Below are 22,338 nucleotides of genomic sequence, written 5' to 3'. Positions count from 1 at the left end.
TGGATCTTCCACAGGTGTGCTTTGATTTGTTCATTGATGTAACCCTGGGAAAAAAGGGGAAGGGTGGAAGAAGCCTTATCCCGTGCAAAGAGACAAATGACAGGGGTGAAATGAAAGTTGAGGCGGAGAGTCAAACCAATAAGGCTTAATCCAGGGAGAGAGAGAGGGGGAGAAAGAAAGAGGAAAATAAAAAAAAAAAGGAAATACAGAAAAGGTGTAAAAATAATAAGTGCCTGATTAAAAAAACAACCAAACAACCAGAACAGAGAAAGAAAAAAAATATATATATATACACAGTGAGAATATGAATATATATATAATTTATTTATTTATTTATTTACATTTACATATATGGCAGGATAGTTGTCTGTTGGTGCCTGGGACTGAAGGCTGTGCTGGTCTGGAGGAGAGGCCATCTGGTTTGTTCAGTGTCAATTTCACTCTGGTCTAGCAGTTACCAGTCAAGGGTGGGGGTTGGTGTGAGCAGCTCCTGCCTCCACTGGGGGCCATTGTCCTGTTTCTTGAAGCCCCATCATGTTGGTGATGGGGAGAAAAATGGTGACAACACTATCTCTCCTCGGACTGGGTGTCCCAAACCACACTGTTTAGGCAGTCCTCTCAGAGCCACATGAGTGGACCGGCTTGTCCTGCTCCACAGTCTCCTGCACCTCCTAGGCGCTCACCTGAGATTCAAGTCCCAATGTCTTAAAAGATCCTGCTCTGCATGGACAGCTTCCAGGATAGCACCTCTCTGCCCAGCCAACAAAGGGCCTCTGGCTGGTTCCTGCAGGGTCTTTTGTCCTTGGAGGGGCAATATACCCTCTTCCCACAGTACTCAAGGAAAAGGACTGTTTTCTCCCAGTGTGACCCTAAGATGGCTACTATCCTCTGGGGCTGGCTCCCTCTTTCCCCTAGGTATGACCTCTTTCCCCTAGGTAGTGGCTGCAGTCTGGAGAAAGTCGTGCACCCCTGAAAACTCTACTCTTCACTCCTAAGGCTGTTTGCAAAGTAGACACTGGCTCTCTCCATGTTCTTTGTTCCCTAGTCCGTGGTCCAGAGAGGTTTTCCTCTTCTCCAAATGCAATCCCGCACTTGCACAGCCTCTCTTTCTCTTCCTCTGAAGGGGTTCCCCCAGTCCGTGCCTTTGTCATCGATTTTATTTCTCCCAATTCACAAACATGCACCTGTGTCCCACCATCTCCTGTACCCTCATGGAGGTGTTTCTGTCACTCTGTGGCCTGGATTCCTGGAATGCCAGGGTTCTGACCTCAATACTGCTGGGTTTGAGGGATGAGGGAAATTTGGGTTCCCCTACTTCTCTGCCATCTTGACTCTCCCCTTGGGTAGTTCTATTTCTAATTTTTTGAGGAACTTCCATCCTGTTTTCCAGAGTGGCTGCACCAGTTTTCCCCAGAACTATTGATTGAAGAGACTATTTCCCCATTGTCTATTACATGTGAACATAAAATTTCAATTTTCTGAGGTAAATTATCAAGAGTTGAATTTCTGGGTCATATGATAAAGGTACTTTTTTTTTGTTTGCTTTTATTTTAATCACCTAGTGCTTATCAGAAGTGTATTCCTGGGGTGCCTGGGTGGCTCAGTCAGTTAAGTGTCCGACTTCAGCTCAGGTCATGATCTCATGGCTTGTGAGTTTGAGCCCCATGTCGGGCTCTGTGCTGACAGCTCGGGGCCTGGAGCCTGCTTCAGGTTTTGTCTCTCTCTCCCTCCCTCCCTCCCTCCCTCCCTCCCTGTCTCTCTCTGCCACTCTTCTGCTTGTGCTGTCCCTCTCTCTGTCTCAAAATTAAATAAACATGAAAAACAAAAAACAAGCATATTCTTTAATCACCATCACCTATTTGACCCATTCCCCTACCTTCCTCCCCTCTAGTAACCATCAGTTCTCTGTAGTTAAGAATCTGTTTCTTGGTTTCTTTCTGTGTGCTCTTCCCCCTTTCGCTTGTTTAAATTCCACATAAGAATGAAATCATATGGATGGTATTTGTCTTTGACTTCTTTGACTTAGCATTATACTCTCTAGATCCATTCATGCCATTACAAACAGCAAGATTTCATTCCTTTTTATGGCTGAATAATATTCCGTGTGTGTGTGTGTACATGTACATATGTACGTAACACATCTTAAACATTTTTTTTAATGTTTTTTCATTTTTGAGAGACAAAGAGAACAGCACATGAGTGGGGGAGGGGCAGAGAGAGAGGGAGCCAGAATCCAAAGCAGGCTCCAGGCTCGGAGCACAGAGCCCGATTTGGGGCTCGAACTCCTCACTAGATCAGAGCCGAAGTTGGACACTAAACCTACTGAGCCACCTGGGGCCCTGTATATACCCCATCTTTATCCATTCATCAATAGATGGACACTGGGCTACTTCCATACCTTGGCTCTTGTAAATAATGCTGCTATAAACATAGGGGTGTAATTAGTGTTTTCGTGTTTAGGTAAATACATAGTGGTATAACTAGTGGATTATAGGATAATTCTGGGTTTTTTTTTCCAACTTTTTATTTAAATTCTAGTTCATTAACATACAGTGTAATACTATTTTGAGGAGTAGAATTGAGTGATTTCATCACTTACATATGACACCCATTTCTCAACACAAGTGCCCTCCTAAATGTCCATCACCCACCCACCTCCCTCCATCAGCCCTCCATTGTTCTCTATTGTGAAGAGTCTCTTATGGTTTGTTTCCCTCTCTCTTCCTCCCACCTTCCCATATATTCTTCCATTTTATTTCTTAAGTTCCCCCACATATGAGTGAAGTCATAAGGTATTTATCTTTCTCTGACTTATTTTGCTGAGCATAATACTCCGTAGCTCCATCTACCTTATTGCAAATGGCAAGATTTCATCTTTTTGATGTCTGAGTAATACTCCACTGTGTTCTTTATCCATTCTTCAGTTGATGGACATCGGGGCTCTCTCCATAGTTTGACTATTGTTGACTATGCTGCCATAAACATCAGGGTTGCATGTGCCCCTTTGAATCAGCATTTTTGTATCCTTTGGGTAAATACCTAGTAGTGCAATTGCTGGCTTGTAGGGGAGTTCTATTTTTAACTTTTGAGGAACTTCCATACTGTACTCCAGAGTGGCTATACCAGTTTGTATTCCCACCAACAGTGCATGAAGAGGTTCCCCTTTCTCTGAATCCTTGCCAACACTTGGCGTCTATTGTATTGTTACTTTTAGCCATTCTGACAGGGGTGAGGTGATACCTCATTGTACTTGTGATTTGCATTTCCCTGATACTAAGTAACGTGAGCATCTTTTCATAGGTGTGTTGGCCATTTGTATGCCTTCTTGGGAGAAATGTCTATTCATGTCTTCTGCCCATTAAAATTATTTTAAATGTTTATTGATTTTTGAAAGAGAGAATGTGGGAGGGGCAAAGAGAGAGGGAGACACAGAATCTGAAGCAGGCTCCAGGCTCTGAGCTGTCAGCACAGAGCCCGACTTGGGGCTTGGACCCATGAGCCGTGAGATCATGACCTGAGCCGAAGTTGGAAGCCCAACCAACTGAGCCACCCAAGCGCCCCAGGTTGTATAAGTTGTTGATATATTTTGGATACTATGTCATTTGCAAATATCTTTCCCTATTCTGTAGGTTGCCTTTCAGTTTTCTTGATTGTTTCCTTTGCCGTGCAGAAGCTTCTATATTGACTTTAAAAAAAAAACATTTAATTATTTTTGAGAGAGCACGAACAGGGGAGAGGCAGAGAGAGAGGCAGACACAGTGTCCAAAGCAGGATCCAGGCTCTGAGCTGTCAGCACCGAGCCTGCCCCAAGGCTTGCACCCGTGAACCGTGAGCTTATGACCTGAGCTGAAGTTGAACACTTACCCGACTGAGCCATCCAGGTGCCCCAGATGTAGTCCCAGTAGTTTAATTTTGTTGTTGTGGCTCTTGCCTCAGTGGACCCTACCTAGAAGAAAGTTGCTATGGCCAATGGCAGAGAAAATACTGCTTGTGCTTTGTTCTAGGGTTTTTATGGTGTTTGGGTCTCACATGTAGGTCTTTGAGCCATTTTGTTGATTTTTGTATATGGTGTAAGAGGGTGGTCTGTTTTCCTTCTTGTGCGTGTCGCTGTCCAGTTTTCCCAACACCATCTGTTCTTGAGGGTGATGTCCTTACGAAGAAGAGTTCCCACAGTGGCCTGCAGGGTCGTGTCCTCTGTCCCCAGGGCCCTGTTTCCAGGAGCGTCTCTAATGGGTGCTGCGTGAGCTCTGCTTTTGTGTCCTGGCCCCTTGATCCTTCAAGCCAGACATCGGCAGAGGCTCTCTTTGCCTGTTGTGGGCAGTATTCGGTCCCCGCCTGAATGGGGGGCATTTTAGGTAGGTGTGCCCTGCTCTGTTGGTGAAATGGGACTTAGCACCACTGCTGCTGGTACCAAGGCCTTGCAAAAGTCCCAGGTGAGGAGATGCAAGGATGAGCAGGGGTTTGGGGCCCGTCTGTGGGAGCGGGAGCCCCCTCCGCGCTGGGACTGAGGCACACGAGGCTGAGGGGTGGTGACCCTAGGGCATGGGGGGCGGGGCTCGGTGTAATCAAGTTAGGTGGTGAGTGTCCGTGCTGGGCTGGGTCCTGCACGTGGCCCTGTGCTTACGCTGAGGGGTAGGGGTAGGTGACGTGGTGCTGGCCAGCTCGTGCTCTGGGAAGAGCAACTAACGTCCCCACTCTGCGCCCCTGGTGCTCTTCAGACCAGATCCCATGCTGGAGGTGTGGGTTGTTGGCCTGCCTTCTCTCCCAAGAGCAGCGCGACGATCTCTGGACCGTATCCTGGCCAAGCCCGCTCACCTTTACACTCCAAGCTTCAAGCCCCTTTGCTCGCAAGAGCTCACAGAATTCAGGCCCTGTCAGTTTTCAAGCCCCTGGCTGTGGGGATTTGTTTTCCCTGCGCGCTCCTCTGGTGTGCCGGTCCGTCTCTCGCCTTGTGGCCACACCGTGGCCACAGCTGTCTGCTCATCACAGCAGCCATGATCTCTTTGTCTCCTGAGCTGCTTCTCCTCACTCCCTACCTTCTTTGATGTGACCTCTTCTCTTTCTTCACTTGTCAGGTTTGTTCTTCCTGTCTTGAGGTCGATTTCTGGGGTATTTCGGATGAGATGATAGTCACCTAGTTGTATTTGTGGGACAAGGTGAGCGTATAGTCCTACTCGCTGCCATCTGCCAGACGCTTCCAAGGTCTGTTTAACCTTATGATAAACTGAAAAGGGTTTTTTTCCCCCCCAGAATGGCTGTCCCATTTTGCATTCCTAGCAGAAAAATACGAGAGTTAGAATTGCTTTACATTCTCACCAGCCCTTGGCATTGTCAAGTAAGAAAAAATTTTCCATTTTAATATATGGGTAGTGAAATGTCATTATAATTTTAATTTGCATTTTCCTAATAACTAATGGTGTTGAGCATCTCGTGCTTATTTGCCATTCATATATTTTCTTTGAAGTGTCTGTTTAAATCTTTTGACCATGTATTTTTCAGTCTTGATATACTTTTTTGGGGGGAATCAGTTTAGATATACCGAAAATTTGCAAAGATAGAATATAGTTCCTATATACCCTTGACCTAGTTTCTCTTACTGTTAACATCTTCTAGAACTATGATTCCTTTGCCCAAACTAAGAGATGAACCTTCATCTGTTAATTAATTTCCAAACTTTATTCAGATTTCTCCAGTTTTTCTGCTAATGTCATCCAAAGCTCCCCCCACCCCCCACCCCCGGTCCAACTCCAGGATCAATTCCAGGGTATGGAGAGTTAAAGTTTTATGCCCTCATTGAATAAATCTCCTGGGTATCTTCACCTTCTTGGAGAACTGGTGCCCAGAGCCATCTGACCTCTAATCTTGAGTGTTTTCTGGATCTTCTCCATTATCGACATCTTGGGATATCCCTTTACCTTCATCTTGGGGGATTCCTTTCACCTCCCTCTTGGGTTGTTTGTCCTATTTTCTGGATCTTAGGCCTTTCATTTTCATGGCATTCTTTCTCTTGGTTCATTATCTCATTTTGGCAAAACACACATTTTGAAGCTTCTAGGTAAAAGGAAGATGGAAGTTATTTTTGTATAGATTATTCTATTCTTACATAATATTTTTTCAGGGTGTGGTAATTTTATTTTTATTTTTTAAGAACTTTACTTAAACCCAAATTAGTTAACATACAGTGTAATACTGATTTCAGGAATAGAATTTAATGATTCATCACTTACATAGAACACCCAGTGCTTGTCCCAACAGGTGCCCCCCCTTAATGCCCATCACCCATTTAGCCCATCCTCCCACCCACCACCCCTCCCTGATTTTGTTCTCTGTATTTAAGAGCCTCTTAGGGTTTTCCTCCCTCTCTGTTTTTATCTTATTTTCCTTCCCTTCCCCTAGGTTCATCTATATTGTTAAATTTCACAGGAGTGAAATCATGCCATGTTTGTCCTTCTCTGACTTGTTTCACTAAGCATAACACATTCTAGTTCCATCCATATTGTTGCAAATAGCAAGACTTCATTCTTTTCGATGGCTGAGTAATATGAGCAATATTCCATTATATACATATATTTGTATATATATATGTATATGTATTTATGTATGTACACACACACACACACACACACCATCTTCTTTATCCATTCATCAGTCGATGGACATTTGGGCTCTTTCCATAGCTTGGCTATTGTTGATAGTGCTGCTATAAACATTAGGGGGTGCATGTGACCCTTGGAATCAGCATTTTTGTATTCTTTGGATAAATACCTAGTAGTGCAATTGCTGGCTTGTAGGGCAGTTCTATTTTTAATTTTTGTAGGAAACTCCACACTATTCTCCAGAGTGGCTGCACCAGTTTGCATTCCCACCAACTGCACAAAAGGGTTCCCTTTTCTCCACATCCTCGCCAACATCTCGTTTCCTGAGTTGTTAATTTTAACCACTCTGGCCAGTGTGAGATGGTATCTTAGTGTGGTTTTGATTTGTATTTCCCTGATGGCGAGTGACGTTGAGCATCTTTTCATGTGCCTGTTAGCCATCTGGATGTCTTCTTCGGAAAAGTGTTCATGTCTTTTGCCCTTTTTTTTCACTGAACGATTTGTTTTTCGGGGGGTTGTGTTTGAGAAGTTCTTTATAGATTTTGGATACCAACCCTTGATCTGATAGGTCATTTTCAAATATCTTCTCCCATTCCACAGGCTGCCTTTTAGTTTGGTCATTTCCTTTGCTGGGCAGAAGCTTTTTGTCTTGATGAGGTGGTCGTGAATTTTACATCCCAACTTGCCTAGGGTAGAGTACCCAGTTAGTTAATCAAACACTGATGTAGGTATTGCTGAAAAATATTTTGTGGATGTGGTTGTAGGTCCGTAATGAGTTGACTTTGTTTAAACAGTAATTTATATTGATAGGTTTTTATTTAAATTCAAGTTAGTTAACATAGTGTAATATTGGTTTCAGGAGTAGAATATAGTGATTCATCACTTACATTCAACACCCAGTACTCATCACAACAAAGTGCCCTCCTTAATGCCCATCCCCCATTTAGCCCATTCCCAGACCACCTCCCCTCCAGCGACTGTCAGTTTGTTCTCTATCATTAAGAGTCTTTTACAGCTTGCCTCCCTTTCTTCCCCCCACTGCCCCTATGTTCATCTGCTTTGTTTCTTAAAATCCAAATGAATGAAATCACATGGTATTTATCTTTATCTGACGTATTTTGCTTAGCATAGTACCATCATTAGTTGACTTAAGTAAAGAAAATTACCCTTGCCAAATGGATGGACCTCATCCAATCAAGAGATGGCCTTTAAGGAAAAAGTGATGTTTTCTAGAAAAGAAGAAAGGATGCCTCACAACTATTCTATCAACACCTTCGAATCCAGCCCGCTAACCTGCCATTTGAATTTCACAGTGGCCTTTTCTCGCAATCATGTGAGCCAATTTCTTAAATCTATTAGCTATGTCTATGTCGCTCCTATTTGTCGAGAGAAACCTAAGTAACATACAGGGTATAGGATTATAGATTAGAAATAAATTCCTCTCAGAAGTTTGAAGGCTCCATTAGTTTCTAGCTTCCAGTGATGCTGTTGATAACTTTGATTCAATTCTGACCCTTGAGCTTTATACAAAATTAATTTTAGTCTCTGAAGGTCTGGAGAGTCTCATGATCATCCCTGGTGGCTGGAAATTGCATGGTCAGGTTCATTTTTGTCCGTCTTTATGGGCATTCGTTCCCTTTCAATCTGGGAAGTCATGTTTTTGAGTTTGAAGAAATTTTCTTAAATTATTTGTTTGAAGGCTTCTTTACCTCCATGGTCTATGTTTTCTCTTTGTGGAATTAACATTGGATAGATGATCTGGTGGAATAGTCTAAAATTTTGAAATTCTTTTTCCTCTTTTAAAAAATTGGATGTTTCCTCAGTCTTATCTTCCAACACTTTTTATTTATTTGTAAGCTCTATGCCCAATGGGGCTTGGATTTAGGACCCTGAGACCAAGAGTCACATAGTCTACAACTGAACAAGGCAGGCACCCCAATCATTCTCTTAATTTCTACTTTCCACCATTATGCTTTGACTTTCCAAGAGCTCTTTGATGTTTTGTGAATGTTCATTTTTGTAATAGCATCGTGATCTTGTTTAATGGATGCCATATAATTTGTTACCTATAAAGATATAATGGTAATTCTTGTTTGTCTCAAATTTTTTTTTAAAAGATTTTATTTTCAAGTAATCTCTACGCTCACTGTGGGGCCCAAAGTCACAACCCCAAGATGAAGAGTTGCACGTTTGACTGAGCCAGCCAGGCTCCTCCAAATTTGCTTCATATACTCCGTTTCTCTCTGTCCTCAGTTTTCTGTGGGTATGTTTGTTCTGTTTTAGAGAATTTCCTCAGATGTTTCTTGATCCTTAGCTGCCTGCTCATGAAGAGTGGGGACTAAATGCCACGAGCACTGGTGGCAGGGGAAGGCTTGGTAGCTGAAACTCATTGTACGGTGCCCTGGCTAAGTCAACCGCCGGGAGATCGCCAATGTTATGATCTGTAAACTCTCTCCTTTGGTAAAGTAATATCGTGGTGGTCCAAATGCAAGAGTGGGGAGAGTAAAAGAATGTACTGTCGTCATGCCTGAGAGTCGGGCATAATCTCAGGCTGTCCTAGGCAAATTAGAGGATGATCATCTCCTTCCTGATAGGGATATTCCTCACGGAATATTCTTCCATATCCAGTACAGGTGCTAGAAGTCAAAATTGTCTGCGTCTAGCAGCTGTGTGAAGGAAGAGGTCTAGGAGTTCTTGTCATCCATCTTCCAACGTTCATGCTTGTTTATAGTCTTAAATCGGAGGCAGCCTACATTCCAATCGGCAACCGTGTAGAAAACCGTGGAATTCATACAATGGAATGCTACTAGGTAGTGAAAAAGAATGAGCCTCTGCTACATAAAAGGAAATGAATTTTAAATAGTGTTGAACAGGGACACCAAAAAACCGGATAGAAAGTACATGCCATATGATCCCATTTATGTGAAATACAAGAACTGGCAAAACGAATCCAGGATGATAGAAGTGGTAAGAAGTGAATTTCGGGACACCAATGGAGAGGCATTGATGGCACCAGGGGAGGGCACACGGAAGAGTCTGTAGGCCAGATATGGGTAGATTTACAAATTGGGGGGAGGGGAGAGTGGCATTTCAGCGAGATAAACCTCTACCTGAGGTGGGGGAATTCATTAGGACAGGAATATTAGGGAAAGAGGGAAAGGGTCCTCAGCTGTTGGCTTCATTAGAATTCTATGTTGAAATCCCAACCCAGGATAGATGCCCAGCACCAACTCTGCAGGTAAAATTACTACTTACACTGAGGAACCATGGCTTTAGGTTATATTTACAAAAGTGAATACCATGTTTGCCTTTAAGAATCTGTTGGCTTGAACTTGAAGTATTTTACACTGAGCATCTTAATCATCAGGAATGGCTTTCTGTAGCCTTTGTCATTCTGCTTTCCAATGATGTGTTTCTCCATCGTAAGCCTCTGCTGCTGGGGAAACCCATGAGATGGTGTAGATGCAATAATAGCTTAAAATACCCACCGTGCCTCTTTGCCGAGTCAATTCCTCGGTGAGAAGTAGACTTCCCATTCCTCTGGCATCAGTCTTGTCAGTGTTGTTTACTTGGGCCAGTGCCATGTCACAAGGTGAAATTCAAGAGAATGTAAGCTACATCTAAGCAGAAGCTTTATGAGCTCCTCTTGCCTGCTTCCACTGTCACTTTTTTGTCTTCTGCCATACAAATGCCATGTTCTAGAAGGGGGCTGCTCTGGTTCCCCTATCCAGAGATTTTGGGATTATTTGTTACCTCAGTATAAGATAGTGCACCCTAATCCACCAGGATGTTTGAGAAATTCTCTTGAACAAGTTGAGCAGAATCTACTGTATCTTCTCTCAGGATCCAGAGAATGTTCTCTGCTTTGATCATGAGAGATATGGGATCCCTGAATGTCTAAAAATGGAGAAATATCTAGGTGATGTGTTTTTTTAAATTTTAATGTTTCTTCATCTTAGAGAGAGACAGGGAGGAAGGAATGGAGACACAGAATCTGAAGCAAGGCTCTAGGCTCTGAGCTGTCAGCACAGAGCCTGATGAGGGGCTTGAACTCATGAACCGTGAGATCATGACCTGAGCCAATGTCAGACACTTAACTGACAGAGCCACCCAGGCACCCTAGGTTATCTGTTTTTAACTAATAAAAGAAATGTAAAGACCATAAACCATTAGAATTAATGTCCCACCACAATTGAGAACAAAATATTTTATTTCTCTCAATAAAACTATAGTTTACAATAGTATTTACTAAATAAATTATATAATTTCTCTTTTACAAGCAATAAACTAAATCACAAATATTTCAGACAACGTATGTACACGACATAAGGCCTTTTATAAATAGCTTTGCTTTTCTCATTTCACTAGTAAACAGTGAAAGAATCTTTATAGAAGCTAGTTTCCTATAAAGTATATGCAGACCTATTACACTGATCTTGATATGAAACCAATTTAAACTTTTAATGACATGGGCTATGATTATCATTTTGCAAAAAAGAGCAGAATTTATACTTTATTTACCATTTTGCATGGATGGATTTTTTTTTAAAAATAAGCAGATTACATATGTTGCTCATGAATAACCACTGGATGCATGCAAAATGAAATAATGCAAGCGTCAATAGGAAAATAGCATTCCAAGTCCAAAATGGTGATTGGCAATGGCCTAGAAAGCAGCTTAAATATAGTTCATGAAGTTCTTCGCAGTTCAGCAAGCAACAGCAAATGATAGAATGGTGTGATGGTTTTCACATCACATCTGCTGATCAGCCTATGGACCAAGGTTCCCCCCACACTTTGCAAACTCCTAGATCCACTTGATTGTTTCTTGTGTGCCAGGAGGGTCAGCCAACTTCCTCTGGGTAATTCCGGAGTGGAGAAACTTCTCTTCCACAACTGTGGAATGGTCACCATTTTCACTTACTGGGGAGGTTAAAAAAAAAAAAAAAACAGCTGTAAACCTAAGTTTTGGCCTGGATTTATAACTGTTCCTCACGAAAGGGAACACAAGGTCATTATTAGGCCTAAGCCTTGTGCCTGGGAAATATGCGGGTGGAAGTCAGGGTGCATTAGGCTCGGGGTCCTTCTGTGATGATTATCATAGCATTCACTTCTCTGGTGGACCTATGGCCTCTGAGGACACCGAGTGTATCGAGTTCCTGTGACAGCACAGCACTGTCAGAAGGAAACAACACTGGCTGAGGTGCACCCCTGACCTCTAAGGGCACAGGGCTTGGGGCATGTGCTGTTACAGCAGGCCTGAAGCCAATCAGAACAACTTGAACCTGGTCTTGACTCATGAATGCCGTGTTCGTCTTCAAACACTGTCCTCGTGACGGGGAAGTAAAAATATATCCAGCAAATATTTAACTTAAAATGGTAACCATTTAAGGTCAGAGACTGCCAGTTCAGTCTATGACCGTTAAACCAAGATCTACATGGGGAAGGCAGTACCATGTTCAGTTTTTAGAGGCAGACGTAGCTGGTTAAACCTACTGGTTTCCTAAGTACTACAGCTACAGGATGTTATGCAAATAAATTTCTTTTTAAAATTTTTTATTTTGAGAAAGAGCACGAGCGGGAGAGAGAGGATCATAAGCAGGCTCTACACCACCAGTGCAGAGCCTGATGCGGGGCTCGAACTCAGGAATGGTGAGGCCAGGACCTGAGTCGAAATCAAGAGTTGGACGCCTAACCTACAGAACCCCCTAGGCAACCCTACTTAACCTTCTTTATACCTTGTTTTAGCTGTAAAATGGGAGTCATAAATCCTACCTTACAGGGTAGTTTAAGGGATAAACTGTTTGGGGGGAAATACAGTGCATGTATGTATGTGACTGTGGGTACACACACAAGCTACATACACAGATTAAATAGGGGTCATTTAGTGTCAGCCACGTGCTTGTGTCCTCAAAATAGTTGAGAAGGTCGGAGGTGTTGGAATGTGTGGTCCAACACCTTCATTTGGAGGCTGAAAAAGCAAACGCATTTGAAATGATTTTGAAAATGAAGAGGCTATGTCAAAGATTCTGTTTAAAAAGGAATATTTTATCATGTAATTTAAGCCTATTGGGATTTGTAATTTTTAATAGTTTCCAGTTTGTTTCCTATTAATCTAAGTTAGGAAGATTTGCCTGCCTAAATGTATGACCTGCTCTAATTAATACTTAAATCATCTTCCAAAAATAGCCCAGGGGTCATGAGCCACAGCAGTGGGCAGAGGGGAAGCTGCCCACGTTCTCAGGACAGATGTCTGTAAAGTGGACTTTATTCAGATTCAGTCTGATCCCTTAGTGTGGTGCGTATCAATGAGGGACATAAAAAAAAATCCATGTAAAATGATACATTCCTACTGGTCAGCGTTATCAGTCTTGCTTTGTTTTTTTCTTTCTAACACTTTAATTCATTCTTGAGGGACAGAAAGACACAGAGTGTGAGCAGGGGAGGGGCAGAGAGAGAGGGAGACACAGGATCTGAAGCAGGCTCCAGGCTCTGAGCTGTCAGCACACAGCCTGACCTGGGGCTCGAACCCACAGACTGTGAGATCATGACCTGAGCCAAAGTTGGATGCTTCATCGACTAGGCCACCCAGGCGCCCCTATCAGTCTTGCTTTCTTAAAAAACAAAAGACTGAAGGAGGTGACAGTTCTGTTCTTCTTGTTCTCTAGATCACAGAAACCAGTCTGGGTCTGGTTTCTAATGATAAATTTGGAGAAAGCCATGACCCAGTTGGACACATGGCCGAGATGACCCAACATGGAAGGGCTCCAAACCCAAGACCCCATGAAAATGGTTAGAGACCTGGGCATGAAAGCTGTCTTCCAACTACTGAAGGCCACGGGGAAGGAAGAGTTGGGTACTCATTTAGTCCTAAGATACATGTCCTCAATAATAGGGGCACAGATGGCCTGGATCCTCGGGGTGGGGGTTAGAATATCAGCATGTGTGGAGTAGAGTAGCAAAAGCTTAACCCTTTAAATCTCTTCCCATTGGACACCCTGATCAGTATGTCCCAGCCCAGGGACAAGAGTGTAATTTCCCATCTGTTGAGACCAATGAGTGAGACTAAATGGCTCTAAGACCACAACCATGGCAGACTCATGGAAACCAGTTTAGCTTTGACTCGGAAGTGTATTCTGACCACAGTAAAGAAAGGAGTGATCACCGAAGGAGGGGTGGTTGCTGTCACTGAGGCCTGAGGCTGGCCAGCCTCTCGGCAGGTGAGGCAGGAGACCCAGCATCCAGAATGCACTCGACATGGGCTGGCCAGCTGGGGGGACTTGGGCAGTCATGGTGGGCTGTGTCAACACATCCCATTGTTGTGTTCAAACCAAAAGATTGTATTAAATATGGTTAACAAATTTATTGTAAATAGTTCCCGTATATAAATCACTATTTGAAAAAAAGTAGTATTTGGGTGTCTCTCAAATTGGGTTACATTGATAATTTAGTAAAAAACCAAAGGTTTTATAATGAAATACACTCTCTAGGGGCACCTGGGTGGCTCAGTCGGTTAAGGGTCCAACTTTGGCTTAGGTTGTGATCTCACGGTTCGTGGGTTCAAGCCCTGCATTGGGCTCTGTGCTGACAGCTCAGAGCCTGGAGCCTGCTTAGGATGCTGTGTTTCCCTCTCTCTGCCCCTCCCTGTTGTCTCTCTCTCAAATATCAACACTAAAAATTATAATGAAATATACTGTCCTTACTATTAAAAATGAAAAATCCTTAATATTCACCTGTTTTTATTAAATTGAGGGTGTTATCTAAGTTTCTTTTAAACTTGTATTAACACCTACTGTCACCTCTAGGGTCCAAGAATGTCCACGTGCGTAAGAACTGCCAACTCTCTATGTCCTAACATAATCCTGGGACGGCATGATTGGTTACATGAAAGTGTCTGTTTTGTGCTAACTTAGAACTATAACAAAACAAGGTGGCCAGACAGGTCTTTAAATCTGTGTGGAATCTGACAGCATAGTGTCTTTTCGCTTGGCCACAGTGCGAAGTCTGCAGAAAGCAATTTTAGTATCCTCTTATTTAGGAGGGGATGTGCTATAATTTTCCTTCAAGTTAGACCCCTCAAGTCCTTACCGGTCACTGGAAAGAAGCACCAGCTGATGATCCTAGAAGGAGACTAAGCCTTTGAGTTGATTTTCCACAATGGGGCACACAGGCTGGTACCTCCAGCTGCACCCCCACCCCCTCCCATCGAAGACGGGATTTTCACAGTATTATTGCCCCAAAGACGAGCAACTTCTGGGGTGCCCTGAGATGCAACCACCCCTGGCCTTGAGGCTGTAGAAACAGAAATGGGAACTGGTGTTCTGGCAAGAGAACCCGGCCAGATCTCAGAAAAGGGATGACAGACAACGTCATCTGAGCCGTCACCCACTGAACTGTCGTGTGTGCGCAGCAATGGCAAGGTTTCTTCCTACGCGTGTGGTACTGGGAGAATATGTAATATTTTAAATTCTGAGACCTGAAGGTCCAGGTGTGATAATGGCCGATGGGAAAAGTAAAAGAGTATTTAGGTACAGACAGCCCCCCGACTTAGGATGGTCTGAGTTAGGATTTTTTTTTTCGACTTGATGATAGTGCGAAAGCCGGAGACATGTGGCGGGAGTCCAGCTTTGAATTCCAATCTTGGATCTGTCCCGGGGCTAGCAACGTGTGGTATGATCCTCCCGTAGGATGCTGGGCAGTGGCAGCCAGCCACGTGCTCGTGGTACCCATACAACCTTCCCGTTCTTTCAGTACAGTTTTTGATAAATTACACCTTCTTATAAAATAAGCTTGGTGCTAGATGACGTAGCTCAACTTTAGGCGAATGTAAGTATCCTGGGCACTTTAAGGCAGGCCAGGCTAAGCCACGATGTTCAGGAACTGGGGTGTCTTACGTGCCCTTTGCATTGGTGATACGGTCACCGTTTTGCGGGACCTAAACCCATCGTTAAGCCAAGATCTGAACTCCTGTGGCCTGATCCTAGCGTTATTTATTCCACGTACGTGTTTACGTCTGAGAGTGTGTGTGACAGAAATGCATCTTTATTTCCACCGAAGCTCAAGTGCTTAACTTCAGTGACTGAAACCACACAATAATGCACACTTGTGGTCAAAGACTGCAAAGCTTTTTCGTATTTAAAAAGATTTAAAGCACAGACACAGAAATCAAAGAGCAAGTCATAAGCAGTCTGTTTGCTAACGAGAAGCCCTTTCCAAGTCTGGACTGCAGTAGGCGGAACCAGACACCCCAGGGGGGACCCTGAAAGTGGGGCACTTTGGGTGGGCTTCCCAATGGGAAGAGCTGAAGTTCACTTTTTAGAACCATGTGCAGGGGGCATCAGAGATGAGACACGCCTTTCATTTCTGAGGTCTCCTTTCAAGGCTTATTTCCAAGCCTTCCTTTCCCCCCACCCCCGCCACCAACTTTCTGCCTAAGAAACTCACACCCTTAACCTAATGTTTACTTTTTTGGAATAATTTTTTTATTGAAGCGTAGTTGACGTACAATGTTAGGTTAGTTTCAGATACAGAACGTGGTGATTCGACTAGTCAGTATGTTCTGCTCTGCTCACCGCATGGGTAGCAACCGTCTGCCTCCACAATACCACCGACCAGATTCTCTGCTATACCTTTTATTCCTGTGATTTAACCATTCTTCAGCTGGAAGCCTGGATCTGCCACTCCCTTTCGCTTGCTTTGCCCATTCCCTGCCGTCCTCCCCTCTGGCAACCATCATTTTGTTCTCTATATTTCTGAATCTGTTTCTGCTTTTTGTTTTGTCTTGTGTTGTTTTTTCGATTCTACATACAAGTGAACTCAGGTGGTATTTGTCTGACTTGACTTAGCATAATGCCCTTTGGGTCCATTCACATTGTGGCTCATGTCAAGATCTCATGATTTTTCTATGGCTGAGAAACTTACACCGCCATCTTTGGGTGGCTTCCATTATCTTGGCTATTATAAATAAAGCTGCAATAAATAAGGAGCATGGTGATCTTTTAGAACTAGTGTTTTCATTTTCCCTGGGTAAATACCCAGTAGTGCGATTATCATAAGGTATTTCTATTGTCAACTTTCTGAGAAACCTTTGTAGTGTTTTCCACAGTGGCTTCCCCAATTTACATTCCCACCAGTAGTGTACGAGGGGTCCTTCTTCTCCATGTCCTACCAACACTTAATTCTTGGCTTTTTGATTCTAGCCATTTTGGCCAGTGTAAAGTGATTATTTTGCTGTGGTTTTGATTTGCATTTCCCTGGTGATGAGTGACGTTGGACATCTTTTCTGTGTCTGTGGGCATCTGTAGGTCTTCTCTGGAAAAATGTCTACTCAGATCCTCTTTGCAATTTTTTTTTTGATCGTCTTCCTATTTTTATTAAAAAAAATTGTTTTTACATTTTTAGTTTATTTTTGATAGAGGGAGAGACAGAGCACAAGTGGGGGAGGAGCAGAGAGAGAGGGAGACACAGAATCTGAAGCCGGCTCCAGGCTCCAAGCTGTCAGCTCAGAGCCCGAAGCGGGGCTAGAACTCACAAGCCACAAGATCATGACCTGAGCCGAAGTCGGACGCTTAACCAACTGAGCCACCCAGGTGCCCCTCGTCTTCCCATTTTTAAATCAAATGTGTGAGTGTGTGTGTGTGTGTGTGTGTGTGTGTGTGTGTTGAGTTGTACTGAGTTGTACAAGTTCTTTATGTATTTTGGAGATCAACCCCTAATGGGATATATCAATTACAAATGTAGGTTGCGTTTTCATTTTGTTGATGGTTTGCTTTGCTGTGCAGAAGCTTTTTATTTTGGTGTAGTCCCAGTAGTTTATTTGGGCTTCTGTTTCCCTTGCCTGAGGAGACTTACCTAGAAAAAGGTTTCTACAGCAGATGTCAAAGAAATTACTAACTTTGTTTTCTTTTAGGGATTTAATGGTTTTAGGTCTCATATTTTGGTCTTCAATCCATTTTAAGTTACTTTTTGTGTATGGTGTGATAGTGGTCCAATTTCATTCTTCTGCTGTAGCTATCCAGTTTCCCCAACACCACTGATCAAAGAGATGGTCTCTTCATAATTGTATATTCTTGCCTCCTTTGTCATAGTTTAACTGACCTTTAAATGCATAGATTTACTTCTGAGCTCTCTATTTGGGTCCATTGATCTGTGTGTCTATTTTTAGGATAGTCCTACACTGTTTTCACTCCTGTAGCTTTGCAATATATTTTAAAATCTAGGATTGTGGTATCTCCAATTTTTATTTCCTTAAGAATGCTTTGGGTATTGGGGGTCTTTTGTGCTTCCTTAGAAACTGTAGTATTACTTGTCCTAGTTCTGTGAAAAATGCTGTTGATGTTCTGACTGTGCTGAGCTTGTAGACTGAGTTGGGTAGTATGAACATGTTAACAATATTAATTCTTGGAATCCGTGAGCATGGACTATATTTCCATTTGTTTGTGTCCTCTTCAATTTCTCTTACCAGTGTTCTACAGTTTGCAGAGTACAGGTGTTTTATCTCCTTGGTTAAAGTTATTCCTAGGTATTTGATTCTGTTGAAGTTGTAAAGGGAGTTATTTTCTTTGTGCTTCTTTGTTACTAGGGTACAGAAACTCAACTTTGCCGTGTATTGGTTTTGAGTCCTGCAACTCTACTGACAGCACTTACTCTAATAGGTTTTTGGTGGCATCTTAGGGTTTTCTATGCATAGCATCATGTCACCTGCAAACAGTGACAGTTTCACTACTTTCTTACCCATTTGGATGCCTTTTCTTTCTTGTCTGATTTGCTCTGGCTACAACCTCCACTACCATGTTGAATAAAAGTGGTGAAAGGAGACTTGTCTATTCCTAATGTTACAGGAAAAGCTCTTGGTCACCGTTGAGTAGGATGTTACGCTTGGGTTTCTCCTACATGGGCTTTATTTGGTTGAGGTATGAGCTCTCGAACATGAATTTTTCATCTAGAACGGATGTTGAATTTTGTGAAAAGTTTTTCCTGCATCTAGTGAGATAATCGTATGATTTTTCTCCCTTGTTAATGTGATGTATCCTGTTGACTGATTTACAAATATTGAACCATCCTTGCATCCCAGGAATAAGTCCCATTTGATTGTGGTGAATGATCCTTTAATGTATTGATGAATGAGGTTTGCTAATATTTTGCTGAAGATTTTTGCATCTATGTTAGTCGAATATTGGCCTTTAGTTTTCCTTTTTATTTTTTTTGTAGTATCTTTGGTTTTGGTATCAGGGTAATGCTGGCCTTGTAGAATGTATTTCGAAGCTTTTCTTCCTCTTCTATTTTTTGATCTAGTTTGAGGAGAGTAAGTATTAAGGCTTCTTTAAATGTTTGGTAGAATTTGCCTGTGAAGCCATCTGGTCTTGGACTTTTCTTGGGGAGTTTTTTGATTACCAGCAATGAAACTGAGTCAGTCATCACCCTGTTCAGATTTCCTACTTCTTCCTGATTCAGTTTCGCAAGATTGTTTATAAAAATTTGTCAATTTTTTCTAGGTTGTGCAATTTGTTGGCATTTAATTTTTCATAGTACTCTTAGAATCTTTTGTGTTTCTGTAGTATTGGTGGTTCTCTTTTGTTTCTGATTTTGAGTCTTTTTTTTATCTTGGAAAGTCTGGGTAAATGTTTATCATTTTCGTTTATCTTTTCAAAGAACCAGCTCTTGGTTTCATCTTTTCTTTTGTGTTTTTAGTCTTTTTCATTTATTCTTGCTCTGATACTATCTCCTTCTTTCTACTAACCTTAGCCTTGTTTTGTTCTTTTTCTAGTTCCTTTCAATGTTAAGGTCAGATTTTTTTTTTTTTAAGTTTATTTCAATAGAGCACATGAGCCAGCAGGGGAGGGGCAGAGAGAGAGAGAATCCTAAGCAGGCTCTGTGTTGTCAGCATGGAGCCTGATGGGGGGGGGGGGGGCAGGCTCGATCTCACGAATGTGAGTTCACAACCTCAGCTGAAATCAAGAGTTGGACACTTAACCATCTGAGCCACCCAGGTGCCCCCAGATTTTTTTCTAGAGATATTTTTTTCTTCAGAAAAGTATGTATTAGTATTAATTTTCCTCTTGTAAAAGCTTTAGCTGTGTCCCCAAGACTTTGGACTGTTGGTTTTAGTTTCATTTGTCTCTATGTATTTTGATTTCCTCTTTGATTTCTTTGACCCATTGGCTGTTGAGTATCATGGTGTTGAACCTCCATGGATTTTGTGGTTTTTTCCAATCTTTTTAAATTTACTGAGACTTGCTTTGTGGCCTAACATGTGATCTATCCTTGAGAATGTTCCATGTGCACTTGAAAAAAATGTGTATTCAGATGCTTTTGGGTGGAATGTTCTGTATGTATTTGTCTCCCTCCCTTTTTAAAAAAAATTATTTTTTAAAATTTACACCCAAATTAGTTATTATATAGTGAAGCAATGATTTCAGTAGATTCCTTAATGCCCCTTACCCATTTAGTGCATCCCCCCCTCCCACAACCCCTCCAGCAACCCTCAGTTTGTTCTCCATATTTATGAGTCTCTGTTTTGTCCCCCTCCCTGTTTTTATATTATTTTTGTTTCCCTTCCCTTATGTTCATCTGTTTTGTCTCTTAAAGTCCTGAGTGAAGTCATATGATTTTTGTCTTTGTCTGACTAATTTTACTTAGCATAATACCCTCCAGTTCCATCCACGTAGTTGCAAATGGCAAGATTTCATTATTTTTCATTGACGAGTAATACTCCATTGTATATATATACCAAATTTTCTTTATTCATTCTGTATATATTTAGATCCATCCGGTCTAATGTGTTGTTGAAAGACACTGTTTCCATACTGATTTTCTACCTGATAATCTACCCATTGATGTAAGTGGGGTGTTCAAGTCGCCTACTGTTACTGTATTACTGCAGATTTCTCCCTTTATGTTTGTTTTTTTTTTTTTTTTAATTTTTTTTTCAACGTTTTTTAATTTATTTTTGGGACAGAGAGAGACAGAGCATGAACGGGGGAGGGGCAGAGAGAGAGGGAGACACAGAATTGGAAACAGGCTCCAGGCTCTGAGCCATCAGCCCAGAGCCTGACGTGGGGCTCGAACTCACGCACCGCGAGATCGTGACCTGGCTGAAGTCGGACGCTTAACCGACTGCGCCACCCAGGCGCCCCTCCCTTTATGTTTAATAGTGGCTTTATTTACTCAGCATTCCACTGTTGGGTGCATAGATATTTGCAACTGTTACATTATTTTGTGGAATTGATTGCTTTATCACCCTGGTAATGCCCTTCTTTGTCTCTTATTACAGTCTTTGTTTTAAAGTCTATTTTAAGTATTGATATACTGGCTTTTCCCCATCCCTCCACTGGTCTATATATGTCTTGAGGTCAAGACTCAACTTGAAGTTGAGTTTCTTGTAGGCAGCAGGTAGACTGTCTTGATTATTTATTCATGCTTCCATCTTATCTTTTTTGATTAAATGTAAATGGTCTAAATGCTCCAAAGTAACTTGTGATAGGCATGTCCTTACTGTCATTTTGTAAAGTCATTAAACCTACATTTAGAAAATGTAACACCTAGAATGGGGTGGCCAGGCAGAGCTTCCCAAGCTGGCCAATATGACCAGCACTAAATGGTCCATGAAGTCTCCACAGTCCATGAACCCTTGGGGTGATGCTCTTTCTTAACTACATCTACCTTGGGGGATAGCCCAAGGGCCCCACATAAGTAGGCTCTTTCCCTGTATGGTTTCCAAATACAGCTTCATTTTGGTTTCAAATTGAAAATTTTGCCCACCATATAGACAAGGAAAGCACTGATCTGGTTTTTTTCCCTCCAGGCTAACATAGGCAATAATCCTGTATTCCCTTTCTCTTCACCAAGCCCCCATTTTCTTCAGAAATTTCTGAATTCTCTTTACCACAGCCCTGCTTTGTTTCCTTTCTATTTTCTATTCTTCTTCTGGCTAATGTTCCTTCTGTTGCCCTGAGAGCACAACTAGTCCTGCCTCACCGTAGCCAAAGCTCCCGGCATGCCCACACACATGCGCATAAAGGCTTTACAATGCCTCACCCTAACCTCATCCCAGGGGCTCTGGACTCCCCTCCAGCTCTGGGTTCACTAGATTGATTTCTCAGCACTCCCTGAATTTCAAACACAAAACGGTCACTGTTGGACTCTGGGAAGCTTTGAATCTTTTTCTTCCTTTCCTTAGCTAAGGCTCTATTTACATTTTATTGTATTCCTGTCTATCTCATGTTGGGGGTTACTTCACAAGACACAATCTCTTGAAGATAGATTGGAGGGGGGCTTTCTCTTTGTCCAACAACTGCAGAAATAGAAAAGCGCACCACACATTCTTGGAGGGGGGGGGGAAGATGACTGTTCAGGCTAGTGCTACGGAAGCGAGGACACTGGGTGTGACTAGGTTAAGCGACATGACTATGGCATCTCATAGATGGAAGGAACCTTAGAGAAGCTATGGTCCAAACTGCCTACCTGGACACTTAAAAAAAAATTAGGCTTGGGATCAGAGGTGAAAATACTTGGCTAAGAACCAAGGACTGTAGGTCTCTCACCAAGAACCTGTGAGGCCGAATGTGAAATGTTCTTGAAGGGCATGTCCAGCTGGGATGAAAACTACCACGTTGTGCCCAGTCTGGCAGAATATCTGTTGAAATCCAAGATGCGGGCAGCACAGGGCATGCCCGGCCTCTTGCCAACCGTTAAATGCCCTATCAGAATTCCACGCCGACCAGCAGAGACTACAGGCATACTC

General features: G+C 42.5%; 1 protein-coding gene across 2 annotated transcripts in view; it reads right to left on the bottom strand.

Moving 5' to 3' along the window:
- Window positions 1-5,874: 5,874 nt before the first annotated feature.
- PIP5K1B (phosphatidylinositol-4-phosphate 5-kinase type 1 beta) overlaps window positions 5,875-22,338 on the bottom strand; it is a 318,684-nt gene continuing 302,220 nt past the window's right edge. Inside the window, exon 14 of one of the 2 annotated variants that reach the window (XM_043566259.1) lies at window positions 5,875-6,051. In XM_043566259.1, coding sequence (XP_043422194.1) covers window positions 6,016-6,051 — 36 coding nt within the window. In that variant the 3' untranslated portion in view covers window positions 5,875-6,015. Of the gene's footprint in view, window positions 6,052-10,788; window positions 11,520-22,338 lie in introns of those variants that run through there. The other variant, XM_043566257.1, reaches the window with a different exon arrangement.

Source organism: Prionailurus bengalensis, chromosome D4 (genome assembly GCF_016509475.1).
Source record: "Prionailurus bengalensis isolate Pbe53 chromosome D4, Fcat_Pben_1.1_paternal_pri, whole genome shotgun sequence".
Taxonomy (NCBI): domain Eukaryota; kingdom Metazoa; phylum Chordata; class Mammalia; order Carnivora; family Felidae; genus Prionailurus; species Prionailurus bengalensis.
The sequence above is the reverse complement of the archived record's forward strand: the minus strand, read 5'-3'. Positions and strand labels throughout refer to the sequence as shown.